This window comes from Grampus griseus, assembly GCF_964374135.1.
Source record: "Grampus griseus genome assembly, chromosome: X".
NCBI classification, from domain to species: domain Eukaryota; kingdom Metazoa; phylum Chordata; class Mammalia; order Artiodactyla; family Delphinidae; genus Grampus; species Grampus griseus.
The window spans coordinates 11,759,107-11,784,842 of record NC_138999.1 but is presented as its reverse complement, the minus strand read 5'-3'; the positions used below and the strand labels follow the sequence as shown (position 1 = coordinate 11,784,842).

The window sequence follows — 25,736 nt, the reverse complement described above, 5'->3', positions numbered from 1 at the left end:
ACACACACGCGTGTGTTTAAGCTGTCTTTTCAGTACCAGAATTAGCCAAAACCAAACCAAACCAAACTGAACCAAAAGACAAATAGCCCTCAAGTACTTGACTTTGCATATCATGTCTATTTAATGCATCATCGGAAAGAGCAGTGCTAAAGACTGTGAAGGGAATTATGCTCACGTGATTCTGCAACACCGTAATTTTGTGCAAACATTTTCCTTCATTGCCCGGATAACTTATCTTTTTTCATGTAGGTGCCAGGAAACCCGCCCCCATGATCCTCCCTCCCCCCTCCCGCAGTCTTCTCCTCTGTCAAAGTGATGTAAAGACAATTTCACTGTGTATTTACAAGCACAACAGTTAGGCAAGAAGGTCCCAGGGTCTGAAGAGCACGTCTATTTCTTGTGGACATCTTCATGCCGAATGATCTTGTATGTGATCCAGTAAAAGACGTTGAAAATGAGGAAGGCCAATGGGAAGGCAGCTCGAGAAATCGTGTCAATCCTTTTTGCCCGGTCTACAAACTTCTTCTTGATGGCATCTGCATCTTTGGGGGGCTGTGGGAGCTGGCTGGCAGGTGTGGCCTTGACAGCCGTTCCATCCTTCACTTGAAGGCAGTGACCCATCCCGTAACCACTGAAATTAAAACGACTTTCACGAGTAACATCTTCTTCCTGGAAGAATAAAAACAGGGAAAGCACAGATAGGTTGTCAGTCAAATCAGATGGAAGGTGCTTAAAATTCTTCAGAAGTAAAAGGATAAATCGCAGTTAACTGGTCGTGTGGAAGGCTTTCGGAATGGGGAGTTGTCTTTCAAGTTCAACTCAATTATTCATGGAACAGATACAGTTCATTAACTTTTCTGGCTGAGAAATTAAGTGTAAGAATAATGACTCCGTGGTCATTTTAATTAATTAACAAACAGAAATACCTACACTATACTCAGCACTGACTGACGTTCCCAAATTCTAGTTTATTGATCCACAGCTTTGAATAGACTGTTTTAAAGCTAAATCTCCAAATCCCAGTATTACACTCTAAATCTAAGAAGGGGACTATTCATTCATTCACTCACTCATTCATTCATTCACCCATTCTTTCATTCAACAAAGCATTTACTGAATCTCTGCCCTGTACCTGGCCCTGAGCCAGGAACTTCTAGTATTGTGGCTCATTCATAGCCCAGTCCCTTCCATTAACATTGGCTTTAATGTTTGTGTTAGATCTAAGATTAACCCCTTAAATGTATAACTTTTCCTCTCCAGCCCTCTAGTTCATCTCAGTTATATAGCAGACATTAAATATTCAGTGTTTGGAGTTGAATATTTCTACCATGGTTAGTTTTTCTAGTGTCAACTTTTTACGTTGATTCTTTGGCTATTCATATCTACCATATGAACATACGTCGTTTTAGCTGATGTCAGTGGTTTTTTTGTGTTATTTCTACATGAATTAGATACAAGACTGAAAAACTGTAACCTTATGGTGAAGAGCAAATACCCTACATAGAGACAAATGTATGGAATTTGGGTGCGTGGTTGGGTTGAAAAGATGGGATTGAAATGACCTGCTTAATAAAAATCTAGTTCTAAATAGCCATCGATTGAATCATCAGCTTCTGCAGCTAGATTACTGTTTTCTACAATACTGTGCCACCCCTTTGAAACACCAAAGACACTGCACTCTTTATCTTGCTAGAGAAGAATATTATATTAATTAATTTGGTTATGTTTTTCCAAAAGACAGTAAAATTTGGTATTAATTTTATTTCATCAATGTTTATTGTATGTCAGTTGTGCCTTCACACATACAAAAGATATACTGAATGAAGGACTTTTAAAAATTTTATTGGAGTGTAGTTGGTTTACAATATTGTGTTAGTTTCAGGTGTACAGCAAAGTGATTCAGTTATATGTATATTATCTATATATCTATATTCTTTTTCAGATTCTTTTCCCTTATAGGTTATTACAAGATATTGAGTAGAGTTTCCTGTGCTCTACAGTAGGTCCTTGTTGGTTCTCTATCTTATATGTAGTACTGTGTGTATCTGTTAATCCCATCCTCCTAATTCAACCCCCCCGCCCGCCACGTTTCCCCTTTGGTGACCGTAAGTTTGTTTTTGAAATCTGTGAGTCTGTTTCTGTTTTATAAATAAGTTCATTTGTATCATTTGAATGAAGGACTTTTAACGTAATATTAATGTGAGATAACCCAACTGTAATCCAAATGGTACAGCAAGGACAAATTTAGGTCAGGAAAATCAGGCCAAAGCTCTTCTAATAAAATAACTGTAAAACTACTCCTTTATAAAACCATTTTCCCAGTACTTTTATGTATATGAGATTGTCCTGCACAAGTTGGTTCAGGATACTCTGTCTCATTTGTTAACAAAATGTAATAAGGATTTTTCATTCAACAAATAACTGTTGAGTGTTGAGTCTATGGCGAGCATTTTGCTAGATGCTGGGAGACAGTTGATGAAGTTGGACAAGAGCCCTACCTGCATGGAGCTTTCAGAACCCAGTGGAAGTGGTCAACCTAAAGGCATTCTCATATAGGGAAGCTGGCTAAGAAAACCCAGGCAGACATTAGAATACTTCCATGTACTCAGCTCTGTAAGCTCTGTAATGAAGACTTCAGCTGGACTCAGATTCAAAGAGTAAATCTGGTTTCTTTGTCTAAAATGGGAATGATATATTTTATGGGTGCAAAACTTTCAAATACGTGAAATATTTAAAAATGTGGACTAAACAGATATATTAATCATTACAGCGTCGTTGGAAGACTTATTAGCAAGAATGTTAGAAGACTTATTAGCAAGAATGGAAGCACACAGGTCACTAGGAGGAGGGGACTTGTTAGTCACATGGGTTATAAGCAGTCTTATTCTTCCTGCCTATTACTAACTGGTAATTAGATCTTAACCAGTGTGTGAGAGAAGTAGAAACGGTGTGATTTGGTTTAGTTAGAAGATCCAGACTAGGAATTTGGCTGTTTGGGTTCTAGCCTGGCTCCACAGGTTATAAGCTGTGCTGATCTGAGGCAAGATATTTATTCTCTCAAGGGCTCGGAGACCTCATGCCAAACTGTTGAGTCTGGACTAGGTCTGTGGGTCTCAGCTTTGGCTGCTAGGGAAGCTGTACAAGTATATGTATGCTTGCCTCTCCTCCCAGCCTCTTCCAGATCAACAGAATCAGAATCTCTGGGAATGAGAGCTGAGAATCCATATTTTTTTAAAAATCCAGTGACTCTAATGCAAAAGGTTGGAAACCAGTGGCCTAGATCAGCTCTAATGTCCATCTCTAACCTAGTCTATGTTATTAAGTCTAATATAACTTTTCAAGTGGAAACAATCCCTCAAAATACATTTCCCCTTATCTGCCTAAATTTACTGTGCTGTTTTTCCTTTCCATATCTGTAGAATCTTACAAATTGCTGTTCTCACCTCTATAAACACTTAGAAAGTCATGAATAAGTGTATAGTTCACTGCCTGAGTGAGATAAGATTCTTTTAAATTTCCTGGGTCCCTGAAGAAATAGAAAGAGTAGTTGGCTAGTAACCTGTTTTTAGCACATGAAACAAAAGGAAACCTAAATACACACATCCATGTTTCTTTTCAGACTGACTCATTCATTTAATTTCTGTGGTCTTTCTTCACATACTGTGAATGGACAGCTGAAGAGATTAACTCATTCATTAACTAGCAGAAGCAGAAGAGAATACCAGGTTAGGTTACTATTATGTCGTACATTGCCGTGCAAACTGTGGGCGCTTAATAAACGTTTGTTGAATAATGAACAAAGGGAATTTTAAGAGAGTTTCTCTCTGCTTGAAAATACTTTCACCATTCATTCAACAGTATTTCAAATTATGCTTCTGAGCATAGTTACAACTAATTAAATCAATTCTTTAAAATTCTCTACCACAAAAATAAATCTGTCACAGGTAGAATTTATCCATTTAATTTTTCATGTGCAGGAGATATGAATGCTAGTTTAAGGGTCTTCTTATTTACCATTATGATTCATTCAATGCATTTTAAATATAGAACCTTAAATTACCCACATCAAAGGGTATGGTCTTGATTCAGAAAACATAATTGCAACCAATTTGAATTTTTGTGTTATAATGAATGACTAATTGCCTTTGTAGCAGGTTCAGAATAAAAACGTTATGGTAATGTGGCAAGATTCCTACATGAGGGCAAAGTGGAGATGAGCTTGAGTCATGGATAAACTGAAGCTAAAATAAAGAACAATCTGTAGGCACAGATTAGTTGAATGTATTCACAGGGACAGTCGGTGTAATCCTCTCAGTGAGGAAAGAATTGCAGGCATATATTCTCCATTTCTTCTAATTAGCCAGAAAACCAATTACTTAATTATTGCTACTGACCTGCCACCTTCAGTATCTTTGAGCAGTAAATACTTCTAGCTCACTCTGTTTTGTTTTTCACTGATTAAATTCCCACAGAAAATGAATCATCCAGTTGAAGTTTCAGTACATGCAATTTCTATATCCCACTTTGATAAAATCTCCTTAAACCCTGTCTGCTGTAAGTAGGAAGCACTGCCATGGTGCTATGCAATTCATTGGAGATTTATCATCTTATTTTATCTTATCCATCAGTTTTACTTACTGTAAAATTCACTCATTCCTGTGTTTGGAATAACTCTTGTCTGGATGTGAAACTGAACCTAAAGCTCACCAGAATTGCATCGTACTGAATTGTTTAAGCAAATAATTTCAATATAATTAAAGAGTATAGGATTTATACAATGAAAGATTTCAGTGGGACCCATATTTCCAATTTTTCTTTTATGTCCTAGAAAGGAGGAAATAAAAGGACTCCTATAAACGGGGGTAGGGGAAAACTCTTTCCATCCCATTTCTCACCCAGATTCTTTGATTGAATCTTTGCCCTTCTACTGGAATAGGAAATGGCCCAGTTGGAACTGAAGTTTGCAGTGAGCTTCAGTCAATGCAAGGACATTATGGAGTCTCCAGCCCTCCTTAGGAAACAGTGTGAGTCCAAACACAAGTAGGTTTTTACCAAAAAAGTCCCCTGAGCAAATGAAGGCTGGGTGATGCTTAATGGTAGCCCTGCTTGGGCTTCCTAGCCTTGGGGAGGAGGGATGGCCTTGAGAAATTCTCAATTCTTTTTTTTTTTTTGCGGTACGCGGGCCTCTCACTGTTGTGGCCTCTCCCGTTGCGGAACACAGGCTCCAGACGCACAGACTCAGCGGCCATGGCTCACGGGCCTAGCCGCTACACGGCATGTAGGATCTTCCCGGACCGGGGCAAGAACCCGTGTCCCCTGCATCGGCAGGCGGACTCTCAACCACTGCGCCACCAGGGAAGCCCTGAAATTCTCAATTCTTATGGCCTCAGTTTTCTCCTCTGTATCATGGGGGCTTGGGAGTAGATATGAATAATAAATAGATATCATGTATTGATTATAATTATATACCATGCTCTTAAAACCACAGTCAGTCCTATCACCAAACCATCCCTACAAATCACATGGTTTCAGAGGAAATTGAGACAGAGAGAAGTTATGTGGCTTCCTGAAGTTATATTGCTAATAAATGTTGAAGCTGAAATTCAAATCAGGTCTGTCAGATCTCCAAACTGTCTGATTCCAAAGACTCTGGAAGTCTTTGGTTTTTATGAATTTGTCCCTAGCAAGCCCCAAATGGCTTCCATTCAAGATTATGGAAGAAGAATCCCACTGAAATTTGTAGAACAACAGATCTGAAATAAAGTAAACCAAATATAACCCCTTGTTGCTTAATGGCATGTGGTGAAATAAATTAAAACTGTCACAGTGTCATTTTGGGGAAGACAGTGAATAGCATTTTTTCCAAAAGAAAAGCAAATCAGTGGATCATCTCTTTTCAGTGCAGGATATCATTATGATTGATTTTTGAAGAAGAATGAACTGCTGGTGTTCATTTCTTGAGTGCTTGTCATTTATGTATTCATAATGCCAACAAATGATTCCTTGAGCACCTATTATGTGCCAGGTGTGTGGTGAGGGTACAGCAGTGAACAAGGAGATGAAGTCTCTTCTTTTTTGGAGTTTACATTCTAGTGGGGAAAACAGTAAGAAGTAGAGTAATTATGTGACACACACACAACTACATATTTATACATATACACAGATAAGACACCCCACACATTTGCACGTACACAAACACACACACACAGATAATGATGGAGGCTTTGAAGGAAAACAATCAAGGTAAGACCCTTAAGAGAGATGAGTGACAGAGAAGTGGATGTTTTAGATTGAGTGGTCAGAAGAGTCCCAAGGACATGCCAGGCACTGTGCCATTTGGCAGGAATCCAGCGGCGAGCAGGACAGATCAGACTCTTGCCTTCACGTGGTTCCCAACCTTGAGGTGAAGACAAACATTCATGGAAGCATCACATGAGCATGGAATTACTAGCTATGATAAGGGCTCTGAAGGGAAATTATAGGGTGTTAGGAGAGCGTATTAACGGGGGTCCAGGTCTAATCTGGCTGATAGGAGAAGCTTTTCCCTGGGGAAGTGATGTTTCGTTAGAGATCTGAAAAATGAGAGGCATTAAAGAGGGCACAGCAGAGTTGGGAGATGTCTGAGATAGGAAGGTTTGCTGCAATTGAGAGATGGTAGGATGGCTCGTGGAATGCAGAAGGAAAGTGGGGTGAGACACAGTTTCAGAAAAGACCAGGGGCTGGATCACATAGGACCCTGCAAACCGTGCTGTCGGTTTGGAGCTTTATCTTAAGAACCAAGGGAAGGAAAAGATGAATAAGACCTTGGGTTTGGGGGGGGTCATACAGAACCAAATACAGAATTATATGAGAGAGATTCTTGAGATATGTACAAAGGTTTATTGGAGCTCAGGTGGGCCTGAAGCCTTTAGAGTTGGTGAGGGTATGGACGGTAATGCTGCTGAGATATACAAGGCAACATGCAAATCATCTATGATCCCCCTAACCTGGAAAAGACTCTGTAGCTACCTATTGGTGTTTAGAACTCATTTCCAACTTTCTTTTTTTATTATTATTTAAAATTTTTGCTTCCCAGTCATGTTAAAGAATAGGTAGACAGGAACTCTGGATTATGATAGCTGATTTCCACTAATGTCTTTACTCACCAAAGGATAAGCTCCTAGGAGTGTGCCCACCTCATCTCTGTAGTCCTCTTCCCTGGCACAGTGCTGGGCCTATGAGTTATTCAAAACCCGTGCTTGGCAAGATCCTCCTGATTCTGAGAACAGTCTCAGAAAGGACATGCTTCCTGGGGAAAGGGAGGGGACAGCGATTGTCTCCCAGCTGATTTCCCTTTCTTTGACACTTGCAGCCCTTTCTGCGGCCTCTGGATCAGTCTTGCCCAAAGAACTTCCATTCTATCCCTTTCACTGCAGACTCACTAGCCTTGGCATTGTAGAGGAGCAGAGGAAACACTGGGATAGAATCTAAAAGGCTCAGTCCCTCAACATTTTTGCTCTTCTATTTCCTCTTTAAAATGAAGAGATTAGCCATTTGGCCATTTTCTTAGTTTGAGTATAGGACTATAATGCTGGCTAGTATATTGCCTTGATACTAATCTCTAGCTGGTTGATATGTTTAAGACATTCTTCCCAACTGCAGACTAGACAGTATGCAGGTAAGGATCTTAAAGCCGCCTTCCTCCTGCTGCTCTCATGCCTTTGCTAGGGTTGGCCTTGTGGGCATGCATACTGTGCCCTCACTCGCCCCATTGCTTAGAAGGGTACTATACTTGGTTTAACGCTTTGCTGTAGCCATCTTGAAATTCATAATGATTTTTGAACAAGCACTCCACGTTTTCATTTTGCACTGGGTCCCACAGATTTTGAAGCCAGCCCTGCTTTCTGCTCCAGTGGAACTAAAGGAATGCCACTGGCCCATTGCTTTCATTCCTGGCTTAATACTTTTCAAGAGTTTCTCATCTCCTTAATGACCACTCCTAAGCTCCTTTGTGACATTCAAGGACCCCCTATGTCCTGTCTTATACCTGCTTCTCTAATGGGGTTTCATGGTCTTTGGCTTTATTCTTTGCATAGAATACTCCTCACCTCTCTTCACTTGGCGAGCTCCTGCATGTCCTTCAAAGCTCTACTCATCCCATTCAGGGTGCCTTTTCTCTACCCCTGAGCCTGGGCCTTGGGTTTCTCCTCAGCTCCTGTAGCACTGGGTCGCATGCCTCCATAATGGAACCTGCTGTCATCATAGTTTACATGTCGGCCTCTTTTATGTGACCTTCAAGTGGAAGGACCCACTTTTGCATATCTTGATCGCCCCAGTACCTAGAACAATACTTGGCTAAAGCTGCCTATGTTGAATATTATATATAAGGTAAATGCTTCTTAAATGAATGTTGGAAAAAAGTCTTCTGTGATATGAAAAATGATTTCCTAGCTTATTTATTTTATGGTTTATTTTTGCATATTGAATTTCTATAAAGTTAGGGCAAACCTAAGCTCAGCAGTGCCACTCACGAACTGAGGTATTTATGGTCTATATTTGAAACACTGTCCATTTTGTCTGGCCCAGTGTTAAGCTAGTGAGCAGCCCAGAGAGCGTGAAAATATGTAAAATTAGATCCCTCTTATTAACAATCTTAGCAAAAAATACATGCTTCTTTGCAAAAAAAATAAATAGAAGAGACAAAGACTCCAGAATACAGAGAAATTGGTTTTCATTTATGCATCTATTTGCAAATCAAAATAATAAAGCTAGGTAAATGAAAAGCCAGTATGTATTATATACTTGCAAGTATTTCACCAAATAAATGAGACCTTATCAGTTATTACCCATAGCAAAGACTAAGGAGTATTTGCATAATATTAAGGGTATTTGAATTCATATGCCATCCATTTGGGTTTGGTGAAGAGAGTAAAATTCCTATAAATCTACGGTCATCACCAAATATCAGTTTTAAGTCTTGAAATTTTAATTATTGGAACATTTTTCTTCACAAATCTCTTAAAACACATGAATACCTGCACTATGGTGCTGTGCACAATGTACACAAAATCATTACACAAAATCTCCTTCACGAAATCTCTTTCATTGCCTCAATCACACATGTTATTTTTACAAGCCTCTCTGTGTATATAAAAAGAAAAAAGCGGGCTTCCCTGGTGGCGCAGTGGTTGAGAATCCACCTGCTGATGCAGGGGACACGGGTTCGTGCCCCGGTTCGGGAAGATCCCGAATGCCGCGGAGCGGCTGGGCCCGTGAGCCATGGCCGCTGAACCTGCGCGTCCGGAGCCTGTGCTCCGCAACGGGAGAGGCCGCAACAGTGAGAGGCCCGCGTACCACAAAAAAAAAAGAAAAAGAGGGGGCTTCCCTGGTGGCGCAGTGGTTGAGAGTCCGCCTGCCGATGCAGGGGACACGGGTTCGTGCCCCGGCCTGGGAGGATCCCACATGCCGCGGAGCGGCTCGGCCCGTGAGCCATGGCCGCTGAGCCTGCGCGTCCGGAGCCTGTGCTCTACAACGGGAGAGGCCACAACAGTGAGAGGCCCGTGTACCACAAAAAAAAAAAGAAAAAGAAAAAGAAAAAAGCCAGCAAGGTTTCTTATTCGGGCCAAAGCTCACCTCCAATAACAGGCAGAAGATATGCGGGCAAGAGAGGACAAACAGAACTCAGCTGTGGTGTGAGCTGGGGTTCCAAAACTGCTGTTGCCCCAGCCCGCAAATGCCTTGCAGGGATTGGGGCATTGGGAATTGAGCTGGGCTAAGACTCCTAGTTATCCATGAAAACCCATCTTTCTTTCTTCTTCCACTGGTGGGTCTTTCTTGAGCTCCAAGTTGCTTAACTATGGCACTGTTGACATTTGGGACCAGGTAATTATTTTTGTGGTAGGGAACTATGTTGTATATTTTAGGATATTTAGCAGCGTCCCTGGCCTCTACCCACTAGAAGCAAGTAACACACACTTCCCCCACAGTCGTGACCATGAAAAGTGTCTCCAGACATTGCCAGATGTCTCTCGCCCGTACTTAAGAAGCCCTGCTTTAGCTGCTCACCCATGTGCGCCTGGGGAGGCTGTATTTTCTAGCGTCCCCTGCACCTGTGTGGGACCATGCGACACATCTAGTACCAGGAAGTCTAACCAGCTCAATCTCCAAACCAGAATCTAGGCACCTCTTACCAGAGCCTCCACTCCGTGCTGAGCTGAGCTACCTGACAGTGGCGTATCGGAACCATTTCCACCAGAATTATAGTGATCACCTTCTACCTAATCCCCTGGCTTCTAGACCCTCCCTCCCAACAAGAAGGTCTCTTCTCAATCCAGCAACTAGAGGGATCCTGTTAAAATGTGAGTCAGGTCAGATCTTCATGAGCTCGAACCTCCAGCGGCTCTCACCTCAGTAAAGTCCAAGTCCTTGTGATGTCCCCCCTTTACCTCTCAGAGCCCAGCTCTTGCTGCTTTCCCTCTAGCCCAGGTGTCAGCAAACACTTTCTGTAAAGGGCCAGGTAGGAAATATCTTAGACATCATGGGCCATCCTGAAGTATAGGTCCCTTTAATGCGTATTTTGAATCTAATTTCCTAAAGTGAACTATGTACTTCACTCTATTTTGGACCACACCTCACCTGCAGCACCCTATTTTTTAATAGACTGGAAGTAATTATCTAAAAATAATTGTTTGATCTTTGGCTCAAAATCTGTAAAGCAGAAATGTTTTCACTTAATGTCAGCTGCAGTCTTAGAGAGTAGTTCAGAAATCAGTTACATGGTTGTGATGTTTCGATGCCCAGAGGGAAGCAGTGCCTTGCAGATGGAAATTCTTTCCTAGTAGTCCCTGTCAAATCTGGCCTGGCCAGAATGCTCAGAAGACACACTAAATTCTAAGAAGCGTGAAGGTGAACACCTTCCATCTGGAGTATGAGCTGTTCGATGATTAGCGTAGTCTGCCATCTGTTCAGGGTACAAACAAAGTGAATGTTGAGACTGTCTACACAGTGCAGACTGGAGGGGACAGGTGGTCAGAGGGTGAGCCCACTGCCGAACTAAAAGGCGTAAGAGCGGCAGCAGCAGCGCGTCATGTCAGGCATTCACTTGCTTTCTAACGTGGATGGCTGTGACTGCCAACTTCTTCAGACCATGATCATGCTTTGATCTCTATATATAACATACACACTTGGTGTCAAAAAGTGGTTACTGTGTGAGATGATCTGTTGCTCACCTGGCACTTCCAGTCCTGTAGACGTGCCTGCCTATGGCTGGGAAGAACTACATTTTCCAGAATTCCCTCCTTGATTAGTTCCAGGTGTGGGTTTGCCGGTGAGAGGAATTTGGGAGATTTGGAAGGTAGAAGGGAAGGAGAGGCCATTATTTTGGGGAGTCTCTGGGAGGCAGATGCGGCTGCTCTGTTAGACACAGCGGCATTACAGACCTTTCTGGGGGCTCCCATTTTATGATTCCACTTTGGAGGCCAGATATGGTAGCTTCTCAGATTTTCCTGTCCATACCTGCTTTTCCCCCCAGAGCTTCAGCTTAAAGTTCTGTCCTCTGACTATAGCCTTCCAGACCTTCCTTCCCCCAGTTACTCTCATATTTATATAAACCGTAATTTCTATAATAAACGCCTTATCCTAGTAGTGTGTATAGTGTCTCTGTTTTCCTGACTAAACCCATCCAGATACAGATATACAGGTAATCCAGGCTTACAAGTACAAAACAGCATCTTGATGCAAGTTACTGTAGTTTTCTTCAATTAAGACTTATTGAGCATCATAATGTACCAAGCATTAGAAAGAAATAAGGGCACAAAAGACAGAGCCCTGCCCTTGAAGTCAGTGTGGGATTGGTGGAGGGGGCCTAGAACATGTGGACCAGTGGCTCTCAACCAAGAGTGATTTTGCCCCCCAGGGGACGTGGGGCAACGTCTGGAGACATTTTGGGTTGTCACATGGGGCAGAGGGTGCTATTGGCAACTAGTCGGTGGAGGCCAGGTCACTGCTAAACATCCTACAATACGCAGGACGGCACCTCACAACAAAGCGTGAATTATCTAGCTTCAAATGTCAATAATGCTGAGGTTGGGAAACCCTGATACAGACAGATGACTCCAGTATAATGTGATATCTGCTGTGATAAAGGAATGTACAGGCCACGGGATACTATGGAAGAGGATGTTAGGCTAGAGTCATTAAAGGAAAGTTAGATGGTACTTTTTTCTGTAATAATACCATGGAATGCACTGCTTCTGGAAGAATACATGAATATTACAGATATGTTACAGAAAAGCGAATGTAAAGGCAGCCTCGTTTGGTTCACTGAGCCTGCTTTTTAGTGCAACTACAGAGCAGCTCAAGGACACTTGTCTGTGCCATTTGGCCAGGTGTTAGTATCTTTTAATCTTCCTGTATCTTAATCAGGGAGGATTTGTTACAAAGGACAGAAACCTGCTTGTGACAGCTTAAATGGGGGAATTTCTTTAGGAAATTACTATAAAAATATTGTAAGAAAATCTCTCGAGTCACCAAGGGTAGAGAAGCAGTGCCCTGTAAAGGTAAGAAGGCTGGGTTCTAGATCCAGAGCTCCTGGTTTCCAGTCTTGTCTCTGTCACTAACCAGCGTGGGAGCTGGATAAGTCACTCAGATCTCTACGTGCCTCAGTCTCCTCTGCAGTAAAAAAAGAGAACAACGGCGTCTTCCTTTTAGGGATTTTGAAAGGATTCAGTGAGCTAATGCACACTGAGGGCTTGTATCAGTGCCGGTATATAGTATGTACTCAGTAAATGTTAGCAACGATGGTGATATTGATGGTGGTGTAAGCAGGGCTACCAGTCCAGGAACTCCAATAAGCAAGTCAGCAAACGAGATTATTCGCCATCTCTCAGGGCTGTGATTCTCCCCCATTTCTGCTTTTCTCCTTTCAGCTTCCTTTACTTATGCATATTTCAACTGGGCCACCCCGACCTCAACCCTATGGGAACCTTTTCAACTCAGGTCCTTACTACCATTAGAGCTTACTAATTAGAGCACTCTTCATTCAAATTCTTGAAAGAGAGAATGTCACTGATATCCCAGTTTATGGACTGTTGTACTTGAGTCATCGGATAGGAAAAGGGGTAGGAGATACAAACAGGACAGCTTGAGTGCAGGGTAGGGGGCAAGGGAACCCTTCCAGGGTGCTGAGTGTTCCTGAAAGCCCACCACACGAGGAACCATAGAAGGAACAAGAGAGGCTGGCCTCTCTTGTCTCTCTTATCTCTCCAGATAAGCGTGGCTATATAACAGGTGTTTTCAGAAGAGGGAAGAGCATCTGTACTAATGATTCCAAGGTTGCTGATCAAAAACAATTGGTTGATGTTACAGGGAGACGGAATTCAACTCAACATGCGAAAGAACTTTAAACAACTCTGCCTGAACGTGGAGCACAACATCTTGGAAGGTAACGAATTCCTTGTTGCTGGAGATATTCAAGTGTTTGATCATTTCTTGGAGATGTTTACTATTGACGTAACGTGCGGGTTAGTGGCCAAGATAACCATTTATGTACCTTCTAATTGTGGGAGTCTCTGGTTGGGTATGAAAATTGGTAAGGTAAGAAGTCCAGGAGGGAAAACCAAATTGAAGGTGCTGACCCAAGTGAAGGAAAGATGTATTTAGTAAGCTGTGCCCTGCTATGACCCTCCTTGACCTCCTGGAAGTTTCTGATCACTTTGATCCCATTTTGAGAAATCCTGCTCTAATGTGATCAACCCACAGCAACAGTTTGGTTCAGGTGTATTTTCTCTTTTGATTATTTTTGACTCGCACACTATTTTATGTCCTCATTTCTAAGGGTTTCATTTAAGCAGCAAGTCCCTTGCTGCTGTTATAATGTTGAAGAAGATTCTAATATAGAATATATAAAATATATAATACAGAATAATTAAAAAAACCACAAATAGTAATGTGCAACCTCATATTATGTAAACTAGGCACAGAATGGATGTATTTTTAGAGGTCTACACAACATGTTTGTGGAGGCCTGTCTTTATGATAGCCACTTTTGACAGCCTAGAGGCTCCACGCCATAATAGTACCCTTCCAAACAGCCACTTCTTTCTTTCTCCTCTTCCCTCCCACTGCTCAGTTTCTGCTGAAAGGAGCTCAGAGGGAGAGGAGTAGACGCTGTTGGCTGTCAAAGGTTGGCGAGCTGTTCATTTCTGCAGGGAGCTCAATAAACTCAAGAACTGAGAACTCAGTCCACAGGATTGGATCTATATTTGGTCTTGCCCTTGATCCCTTCCTCCCAACTTTGAAAAGATAGGTTAACATCATGATGAAATCACCCAGGTGTGACTTGGAGAAGGCTTAGGAGGGTTGACAGAGGGGCAGTGAGGCGTATCCTGAGGAGAGAGACGTCCCCGGGCCATTACTTCATTGCTTTCTGCAGTTGCAGAACGAACACGTTTTCTCCAGGTGAAAAACTATAAACCTGCTTTCTCTGGCCGATCGTTATTTCTTTTGGAATTTGAATGCTCCTGATAAGCGAGGTCTTCTCTGTTGAGTGTGGATGGACTGTAGGTTCTGTTTTAAAATTAACAGCAGACGAACACTGTAAACCATGAGGAGGCACTTTTCCTGTTGCTTCTTCCAAGGACATTGAGAGCAGCAAAGTGAACCAGAAGCACAACCTGTGCTCCATCCTTCGGGATTATTATTTAGTTCTGCAGATCATCTATGCCCCAGCTCTCTTCTACCTTCCAAGGACATTCAGAGCAGCAAAGTGAACCAGAAACACAACCTGTGCTCCATCCTTCTGGATTATCATTTAGTTCTGCAATCATCTATGCCCCAGCTCTCTTCTACCTTCCCTGCAACCACTTGTTCACTAGTACTTCAACTATAGCTTCTTATAGGCAACTCTTGCAAAAAAAAAAATTAGGAAAAGGAAAATGGGAAAGAATGGAAGGGTTTTTTTTGTTTTGTTTTGTTTTCCTTTTCCTTTTTCTTTTTTTTTTTTCTTTTTATCTGTACTGCATTTCCAAGATCTCCCCTCCTCTCTGCTTCATTACTATGGTTACCAGATTTAAGATTTCAGACAGAAAGTTGTCTGCAGGCCCAGAGGGAAGATTGATTGCAGTAAACCCAGAAGACAGAGATTGGGCACAATTCGAAAATAATACCAGGATCTGTTGATCTAATTGTCAACCAGTCGAGTTTCTAATTAAGAGAGTGTGCGTGAAGGTATGTAGCACAGGACATGTGCTAGGCCCTGCCACTTCCTACCGAGCCCTAGACTCTACATGTGTACAGCTTTTGTTTGATTTTAGCAATAAGGTAGCAGTAAATGCTTCCAAGTCCTCTAGAGCTTCACAGGAGAAGCAACTTTCTGTTACAAGAAATAAGCTTCAGTGATCAAGGATTCCGAATTCACTTTTCTGGTTATCCATGAACTGATCATTTGCCTCCGGAATAAACATGCAGATCCTGCTGGCACAGATTGCCAGCCCCTTTATAATCAGGCCGTAACAGACTGTTCGAGTTTCATTTTCCATCATTTCTCATGACATAACCTATGCTTTAGAAACTCTGTTCTCTCAGTGGCCCAAACTTTTCTACATTTCTAGGCCTTTCCATGTCCTGTTCTTCGTGTCTAGCGATTCTCTTTGACTTGTCTGCCTGCTGAATGACAAGTCAACCTTCCGTCCTTAGCTCAGCTCTGTGTAGCAGTAGCCATGCCCTTTTCCTATCCTCTCCTAAATGCTTGCCTTTATTAGGTTGGAGTTGAATACTATAGTTATGAGTCTCTTGTGCACTAAACAGTGGGCGATGAAATTAGTCAAAATAATACATAGGGTCGTTTTCAAGAGTCAGAGGACATTGTACATGAGCGTGAGGAGATACGTTTACATCAAGGGCTCTATTATACTAATCCAGGTAGCTGTCCATCCCTTTCCCCACAGATTTGTTGTGTGTTGGGCTAGAAGTCAGATGCCAGCGGGCTGGATCCTTAGGAAGACACAGCTCTGTATGTTTAACTGCCTCGTATAAGAAATGGCATGACTTCTGATGACTTAGTGCTGGCTGGTTTCCCACCTTCAGGCCACTGAGCTATGAGCCCCGAGTAGAAACCCACAATTCATTCAACATTTCTCAGGTACCTAGTATGTACCAGACAATGTGACAGGCTCTTCAGATTGAAAGATGAGTAATAGCCTTTGCTGGTTAGATTTCTGATGACATTTTCCTGCAGGTTTTTTTTTTTAAAACAGACGAAGGGAAGAGAAAGGAAATATTTGATGAGTGTTGGCTGTGTGCAAGGCACCGTGGTTCACATGCATAATCTTGCTTCCTCTTAATAGTAACCCCGTGACAAAGGGTTTATTAGACCCTTTTTACAGATGAAGAAACTAAGACCCAGAGTATAAGACCACGGCTCCACATCACTCAGCAGATATAGTACCAGCCAGGATTTTAATTCAGCCAGCTGGACGCCTGGCCAAAGCTCATTTCACTATGCCATGATTGTCTCCTATCTCTTTGTTTTTATGATTTTAAGAGAAGAGGTGTATATTTTTAAACAGGACAGGAATTCTATGGCAGAATTATTCTAGAAAAGTGTGCTATAATGAAACATGTTGAGGGGATATTTGGCTGGTACGAAAAAATCTGGCTTTATGAAAGAGATTTTTATAAGTTTTTTTTCATCAATCTGTCCTCAAAGACTGGAAGTGTGAAAGAGCGTTTGTTGATACTATGATGAATTAAGTCATCTACGGTCTGGCAGCCAGGAACTGGCTGTCTGTACGACATTTAGCAAACCTCAGAAACTCCCTATGGAGATACCACAGCCAAACTCTCTTAATTCAAAGCATTTTGTTCTTTCCAGAAGTCGTATGACTATTTAGAACAACTGTTTTACTATCATACAGGCGTGCGCAGTTCAATCCTGTTCACCACAGTGAAACTCCTCACCCTGGCATGGATTCTATTGGATGGCATTTCACATGGTCTCCTCCTCGCTCGTGTGAACACAGAGCTTAGAGAGGGCGCCTTCTCAGTTATGGGAAAAGGTGTTGTGTAGGTTCCCGTTTGGCTCTCAGTACCAGGTGATAATCCTAGGCCACTGAATAGCTAGAGCTGCTCTTCTTAGGAAAAACAAAACCAACTGACAATAAGCAACACACGATTAAATTATTCTGTATGACTGAAATCTTTCATAATTAAAAATAAATAAAATTACTGAAAAAGAGAGCAGTCATAGTGATGAACTTAGCATTCCTCATCACATGAAAATTAATTTTATTTAGCGCCTTGGGGCATTTTCCTATGCCTTAATAGCGTGCCTTATTTTAGACTGTGCATACTGCAATATGTGTACATTAAAAAAATGGACTGTTTTGCAAGATGTTCTAGAGCAGCATTTCTCAAGCTTCAGTGTGCTTGTGAATCCCCTGGCGAACCCTGTTATAATGCAGATTCTGATGCAGTAGGTCTGGGGTGGGGCCTGAGAGTCTGCATCTCTAACCCGCTCCAGGTGATGCCTGTGCTGCTGGTCAACAGGTGCATTTTAAGAAGCAAGGATCTAGCAAAGTAGTTCTCAAACTTGGCTACACCTTGGAATCAGCTGGTAAAGATTAAAAAAAAAATCAAGATGTTTTGATTCCCACCCCCCACAAAGATTGCCTTAATTGGTCTGGGGTGTGGTCTGGGCATGCGGAAATCTTCAAAAACTCCCAGGTGACTATACTGTGTAGCCAGGATTGAGAACCTTGCTCTACTGCATTATCTTGTCTCTAGAAAATGTGAGGACTCATTTCTGATGCGACTTTTGTTGCTTTTGAATAAATCCAACAGCAGACAGAGTGCAATGAAGTGGGAACATTCAATAACTTAACCTCCTCATGTTTATACTTGTGTCAACTTCTTGAAAAGCAATTAAATTATGTGCCAACAAAGTTCATACTCTTGTTACCAGGACAAAGAACCATATTTTGGATCCCCTTTTTTTACTATCTGGTATAAATAGAAGCTTATATAGAATAAAAAGCTAACTTACTAAAGAGGAAATTCCTAATTAAAAGGTTTTTCTGGCTCTTCTTTTGGGTTGTATCAGTTCTAATTATTTACTCCTCACCTGAGTAGTATCTTTGTAAGCAGATTGTAATTATGAAGCTAAACTTTTTTTTTCTCTCAAAAGCCTCAGCCCTCTGTGTGTCTCTGTCCCTGAGATCAGGGTTTCTTCATCTTGGTACTGTTGACGTTTGGACCGGATGGTTCTTTGCCGTGAGTGCTGTGTCCTGTGCTTTGTAGGGTGCTTAGCAGAATCCTGGCCTCTACCCACTTAATGTCAGTGTCACGTAGTCTCTCCCCCTCACCCCCACCAGAATGCCTCCAGACATTGCCAGTGTTCCCTGGGGCAGGGGAGAGCTAGCCTCTGCTTGAGAACCACTGCTTTAGATCAAAGGACGTTTCCATGTCACTGACTCTCGCTTTCACCCTGAACGTCTCAGTGTGGGAAGCTCTCCAGGTTCATCTATTGCAAATGAGAGGTATACTATCAGCAAGATAGGACGAGACCATTTTCTGGTGAGCATTGAACGTCAACTTCAAGAGTGGAATTTTCATTACCTATGAAATAGAATATCTAATTCTGTTTTATTTATTCACAATAACACGATGATATTAGAATACCCTACACTTAACATTCCAAGACGAAATGAAGTTTACAAGTGCCACTTCCTCCTTGGGAACAGCCCCTCCTCGTTAGCTGGGAGTATTTTCCCTTCCTAGGAATTGCCACGACTCCGACTATATTATGGTTCTTAACATTCTCTATTCCATATTAGAAAAATTTTGCATTTAATTTGTTTTCTTATTGATCTCTGAAGCTGCATGGAGCCAGTTTCAAGCAGTTTTCATAGCCTCACTCTCCGTAACTAAAACATAACTCTGTACAAAGCAAGCATTATAAAAAATATTTGTTAATCAAATGAATTCTAGGGCTGTCCAGCAGCTTAGAGCGAAAACTAAGAAAACGGCCCATTTCTTTCTAACCGCTTCAGCGCAAAGCCAGGATCATTTATTTTGTAAATGGTTGCTCTTGCTTTTGATGACCATTCATCAGTCAGATGGGAAGTAACTCCAGCTTCACTTAAGCGTTTTGTCCTCAGGTGAGTTTATTACAAACAAGAATACTATTGAGAGAAGACAAATTAATATTGTGCTTAGTAAACCCACATCTCTTTAATTTAATGTCAGAGAGGCACCAGGCTTCTCTCATTTAGTTTGATCTTTTTATGAGAATCCAGTTCTGTTGAAATAACTACAGCTTGCATCATCGTGAAGAATTCTACAGCAATTAAGAGCTATCCAGTCAAAGGAGAAGGTTTAAGATATCTGCCATCAGTCTTAGACAGTAACAGAGCTGAAGGCACAGGCTTAGATTTCCGGGACATAAAGAGATAGAATTGTATCACTGAAACCTGTCAAGTTGTTTGGAAAATCCAGTAGCACGAACATATTTTAGCATTTCCGACTGTAGGTTGCAATAGATGGAATGCAGTTGTTTATCTGTAATTTGAAGAAACCACTATTTTGCCACTCGCTGCTCTTTCTAGATCCTTAGCCCTCTGTTTTCACACTTCGGGCACAAAAGGTACTCCAGGATCTGTTTGGTATTTGGTGAGGAGGCAGAGGACGGGATTAAATGGGACCGTGATTGTCATCAGTCCTCTGCCCAGGAGGCGTTGCTTTTGTTCTCTCCAAAGCAACCCTGAGACAAGGTATTTGTGTGCAAGTGGTTTATTTGGAAGGTAGCATTGGCGGGAAGTGGGACAGGACAAGGGCGAAAGTCAGTAGAGGGGGTGCGAATGATCAGCCATCACCAGGGTTGGCAAGTGGGGCTCAAACCTCTCACAGCCTCAGACTGGGACCTACCAAGGGCTGCGGAAGCTGAGTATTTGGCCCCCACACCCCAGCTCTCATTGGTTGAGAGCCACTCTGGCACTTCTGGCCTGCCTCAAGGATGCATGGAGAGCGCTAGAGTGGTCTGTGGACGCTCTCAGACAGTCGCAGGAAACCACTGCCATGTGTGGTCGTCAGAATAATGGCCACCAGTGATGTCCATGTCCTTATCCCTGGAACCTGTGAATATGTTACTTTCCAGGGCAAAGAGAGTTTGCACGTGTGATTAAGTTAAGGCCCTAGAGATGAAGAGAGGGCCCTGGATTATCCAGCTGAGCCCAATTTAATCACAAGGCTCTTACAAGTGGAGACTCTTTCCCAGCTGTAGTCAGAGGGATACGTGCCTGTGGAAGGAGGGTCAGAGAGATGCAGCGTTGCTGGCTTTCAAGATGGAGAGAGGGGGCTGTAAGTCAGGGAATGTCGGTGGCCTCTAGAAGTTGGAAAAGGCAAGAAATCAGATTCTCCCCTAGAACTTTGTTACATAACAACATGAAGGTGGCCACCGTACTGGCCCCCTAGGTTGTTTATTTCTCCACTGTAGGCTGAGACCTGTTAGCTCAAAAGCCTGCTGGCACCAAATGCAAATTTTACACATTGAATCATTTTTTAAATGGCCCAAACAAGCAGATTGTTAGTCCCCTAGAGCCTGCCTGCTTCGCACACCTCATATAACTATGCCTGGCGTCTGCTGGCCAGTGATAAGGTAGAGCCTGTGGTTAGAAGACCCCAAGCCGCTGCTGCCCTTCGGAGCTCTCCAATGGGACCCTGCCTGCATGCTGCTGAATGCCGCCACCAAGACAGATAAGGCCCGCTCTCGGATCTCCTCGTCCCTTCTCGTCGGGAGCTCCTCGTTGTCAGCCCCTGGCCCGGTGCCTGCCGTGAGGGACTCCCCCCATCCCCCCCGTGCAGTCCTGCCCAAGCCCATCCCTACAGCTTGTGCCGTGGTACTGCCGCTCGCGAGCACAGTTTCCCCTGATCAGCCCCCGAATCCTGACAACCCCACAAGCCTCCAGAAGCAATGCAACTTTGCCGATACCTGATTTTCACCCAGGGAGGCCCGTATTGCACTTCTGACCTCCAGACTTAAGATAATAAATTTGTCTTGTTGTAAACCACTAAGTTTGTGGTGATATTATAGCAATGATAAGAAGCATGTGTTAGAGGAAAACATAGGCAGAACACTCTATGACATAAATCATAGCAAGATCCTTTTTGACCCACCTCCCAGAGAAATGGAAATAAAAACAAAAATAAACAAATGGGACCTCATGAAACTTCAAAGCTTTTGCACAGCAAAGGAAATCATAAACAAGACCAAAGGACAACCCTCAGAATGGGAGAAAATATTTGCAAATGAAGCAACTGACAAAGGATTAATTTCCCAAATTTACAAGCAGCTCATGCAGCTCAATAACAAAAAAACAACCCAATCCAAAAATGGGCAGAAGACCTAAACAGACATTTCTCCAAAGATATACAGACTGCCAACAAACACATGAAAGAATGCTCAACATCATTAATCATTAGAGAAATGGAAATCAAAACTACAATGAGATATCATCTCACACCAGTCAGAATGGCCATCATCAAAAAATCTACAAACAATAAATGCTGGAGAGGGTGCGGAGAAAAGGGAACCCTCTTGCACTGCTGGTGGGAATGTGAATTGGTTCAGCCACTATGGAGAACAGTATGGAGGTTCCTTAAAAAACGACAAATAGAACTACCATATGACCCAGCAATCCCACTACTGGGCATATACCCTGAGAAAACCAAAACTCAAAAAGAGTCATGTACCAAAATGTTTATTGCAGCTCTATTTACAATAGTCCGGAGATGGAAACAACCTAAGAGCCCATCATCAGATGAATGGATAAAGAAGATGTGGCACATATATACAATGGAATATTACTCAGCCATAAAAAGAAACGAAATTGAGCTATTTGTAATGAGGTGGATAGACCTAGAGTCTGTCATACAGAATGAAGTAACTCAGAAAGAGAAAGACAAATACCGTATGCTAACACATATATATGGAATTTAAGAAGAAAAAAAAATGTGTCATGAAGAACCTAGGGGTAAGACAGGAATAAAGACACAGACGTACTGGAGAACGGACTTGAGGATATGGGGAGGGGGAAGGGTGAGCTGTGACAAAGCGAGAGAGAGGCATGGACATATATACACTAACAAACGTAAGGTAGATAGCTAGTGGGAAGCAGCCGCATAGCACAGGAATATCATCTCGGTGCTCTGTGACCGCCTGGAGGGGTGGGACAGGGAGGGTGGGAGGGAGGGAGACGCAAGAGGGAAGAGATATGGGAACATATGTATATGTATAACTGATTCACTTTGTTATAAAGCAGAAACTAACACACCATTGTAAAGCAATTAAACCCCAATAAAGATGTTAAAAAAAAAAAAAAGCATGTGTGTGGGGCTTCCCTGGTGGCACGGTGGTTAAGAATCCACCTGCCAGTGCAAGAGACATGGGTTCAAGCCCTGGTCCGGGAAGATCCCACATGCCGCGGAGGAACTAAGCCCATGCGCCACAACTACTGAGCCCACATGCCACAGCTACTGAAGCCCGTGCACCTAGAGCCCGTGCTCTGCCACCGCAATGAGAAGCCCCCGCTCGCCACAACTAGAGAAAGCCCGCGCGCAGCAACGAAGACCCAACGCAGCCAGAAATAAATATTAAAAAAAGAGAGAAGCATGTGTTATTGCAAATAATTCAAACCGCAAAGGCATTTTCGTATTTACACTTATGTAAGGCAAGCTTTGCTAAGGTCACAGTATGTATGTCAGATTTGGAAAGGTAGTTGCAGCAAAACTACAAAAAGATAAACGTGTATTCATAATAATCTATGCCTCTGGGGAGGGGCTTTTAGGTAAGTGTACAATTAAAAGTGTTTAATTAGAAACGCTGCAGCAGCATTTTCCTGACACTGCCTCATTCCATCCTGGCCATTTCTGTACAGAGCGACATTCCTACAGTTCCATTCTGATTATAGCATCTTTAAGACCTTTTGGTGGCTCCCACTTCGTGAGCAGCTGTAGTCTTTCTTCCTCATCCCTCCATGTCCCCAACACTTGGCCAGACCCAGCTCTTTTTTTTTTTTGCTTTAAGTTCATTATCTGTTTTCATCCTTATGAAAGTATTTTTTTAAATTGAAGTATGGTTGATTTACAATGTTGTGTTAATTTCTGTTGTACAGCAGAGTGACTCAGTTATACACATATATTTTCTTTTCCATTATGGTTTATCACAGGATATTGAATATAGTTCCCTGTGCTATATAATAGGACCTGGTTGTTTATCCATCCTATATGTAATAGTTTGTATCTGCTAATCCCAAATTCCCACTCCATCCCTCCCCCCCGCCACCCCCCTGGCAACCACCAGTCTGTTCTCTATGTCTGTGAGTCTGTTTCTGTTCCGTAAATAGTTCGTTTGTGTCATATTTTAGATTCCACATATAAGTGATATCATATGGTATTTGAGACCCAACTCTTGATGATGACCTGAAAGCACCCTGTTGTTTCTTGCTTCTGAGCCTTTGCATAACTGTTCCCTCAGCCAGAACATCCTCCTCACCCCTTTTTCATCTGTCAAGTTCTTATTCCTGTGTCAAGACCCAGGTGAACAGTCAATTCCCTGGTGCTACTAAGTGGAGGAGATGCTCTCTCCTTGGTCATCACCAAATCTTGCACTTAAACCTCTCATGTGGTACACAACACTCTGTGTTGAAATCATTTGTCTGGGAGTCTGTCTATCCTAGCAAACAAAACACAAATAGCACCAAAAGGAGACTAGTTGATGCAAGTTTTCTTATTTTAATGTTGAATTCCCTTTAAAAAAAATTGTATAGCAAAAGTCTCTTAAAAGAGTCTGTGTGCAAAACTAGAACTTCAACTAAGTTTGATAATTAGAGGATCACTGATGTTAAGGACCTGGGGTAACTGTTTTATTGCCAAAAAGGGGTGGGGGGTAACTACTGTATTGGTCACATTTTCATTTACGTGGAAAATGTTCATTCTCTTTTCATTCTCCTTCTTCTCCTCTTGACATTATGTCTATTTCTCTACCCCCCTCCTTGGACCATCACATGAGTCATACTTTTGTCTATTTATCCATTCTGTCTGGCAAAAGCCTTACTCTTCACAGGCATGTGACCTGCAGTGAACATAGGGGTGTACATATCTTTTTGAAGTAGTGTTTTCATTTTCTTTGGACAGACACCCAGAAGTGGAATAGTTGGGTCATATGGTAGTTCTATTCTTAATTTTTTGAGGAGTCTCCATACTGTTTCCCATAGTGGCTGCACTAGTTTACATTCCTACTAACAGTGTACAAGGGTTCCTTTTTCTTTGCATCCTCTCCAACATTTGCTATTTCTTTTCTTTTCAGTAATAGCCATTCTAACAGGTGTGAGGCAATATCTCATTGTGATTTTGATTTGCATTTCCCTAATAATTAGTGATGTTGAACATCTTTTCATGTGCCTGTTTGCCATCTGTATATCTTCTTTGGGAAAATGTCTATTGAGAGTCTCGGCCCATTTTTTAATTAGGTTGTTTTTTAATGTATTTTAGATATTAACCCCTTATCAGACATATTGTTTGCAAATATCCTATCTCCCATTGCACAGGTCGCCTTTTTGTTTTGATGATAGTTGTCTTTGCTGTATAGAAGCTTTTAAATTTGATGTAGTCTCATTTGTTTTTGCTTTTGTTTCCCTTGCCTTTGGATTCGGATCCACCAAAAAAAACTCAGTAAGACTGATGTCAAGGAGCTAACTGCCTATGATTTCTTCCAGGAATTTTATGGATTCAGGTGTTACATTGAAGTCTTTAATCCATTTTGAGTTAATTTTTGTGTATAGTATAAGATAGTGGTCCAGTTTCATTCTTTTGTGTGTGGCTGTCCAGTTTCCCTAACACCATTTATTGAAGAGAGTGTCCTCCCTTAGGATATTCTTTGCTCCTTTGTTAGTTAATTGTCCATATATGTGTGGGTTTATTTTGGGGTGCCCTTTGTGTTCCATTGATCTGTTTTTGTGCCAGTACCATACTGTTTTGATTACTATAGCTTTGTTGTTTAGTTTCAAATCATAGCATGTGATGCCTCCAGCTTTGTTCTTCTTCTTTTTTTTCTTTTTGCGGTACGTGGGCCTCTCACTGTTGTGGCCTCTCCCGTTGGGGAGCACAGGCTCTGGACGCGCAGGCTCAGCGGCCATGGCTCATGGGCCCAGCCGCTCCACGGCATGTGGACTTTTCCCGGACCGGGGCACGAACCCATGTCCTCTGCATCGGCAGGTGGACTCTCAACCACTGCGCCACCAGAACCAGAATCTTGTTCTTCTTTCTCAAGATTGTTTTGGCTATTTGGGATATTTTGTGGTTCCATACAAATTTTAGAATTATTTGTTCTAGTTCTGTGAAATATGCCGTTGGAATTTTGATTGGGATTGCAATCTGTAGATTGCTTTGGGTAGGATGGACATTTTAACTATTCTCCCAATCCATGAGCATGGAATACCTTTCCATTTGTGTCTTTGATTTCTTTCATTAGTGTCTTAAAGTTTTCAGTGCCCAGGTCTTTTCCCTCTTTGGTTAAATTTATTTCTAGGTATTTTATTCTTTTTAATGCAACTGTAAAAGGGATAGTTTTCTTAATTTATTTCTGATAGTTTGTTATTAGTGTATAGAAATGCCACAGATTTTTGTATATTGATTTTTGTATTCTGTGACTGTACTGAATTCATTTACTAGTTCTAACAGGTTTTTGGTGGAATCTTTAGGGTTTT

General features: G+C 42.0%; 1 protein-coding gene across 2 annotated transcripts in view; it reads right to left on the bottom strand.

Moving 5' to 3' along the window:
* Nucleotides 1-390: 390 nt before the first annotated feature.
* Nucleotides 391-25,736, bottom strand: part of GLRA2 (glycine receptor alpha 2) — a gene marked incomplete at both ends in the record, with an annotated part of 195,577 nt that continues 170,231 nt past the window's right edge. For both annotated transcript variants that reach the window (XM_082681722.1, XM_082681721.1), the window contains one exon: nucleotides 391-669. In XM_082681722.1, the coding sequence (XP_082537848.1) occupies nucleotides 391-669 (279 nt within the window). The remainder of the gene's footprint in view (nucleotides 670-25,736) is intronic.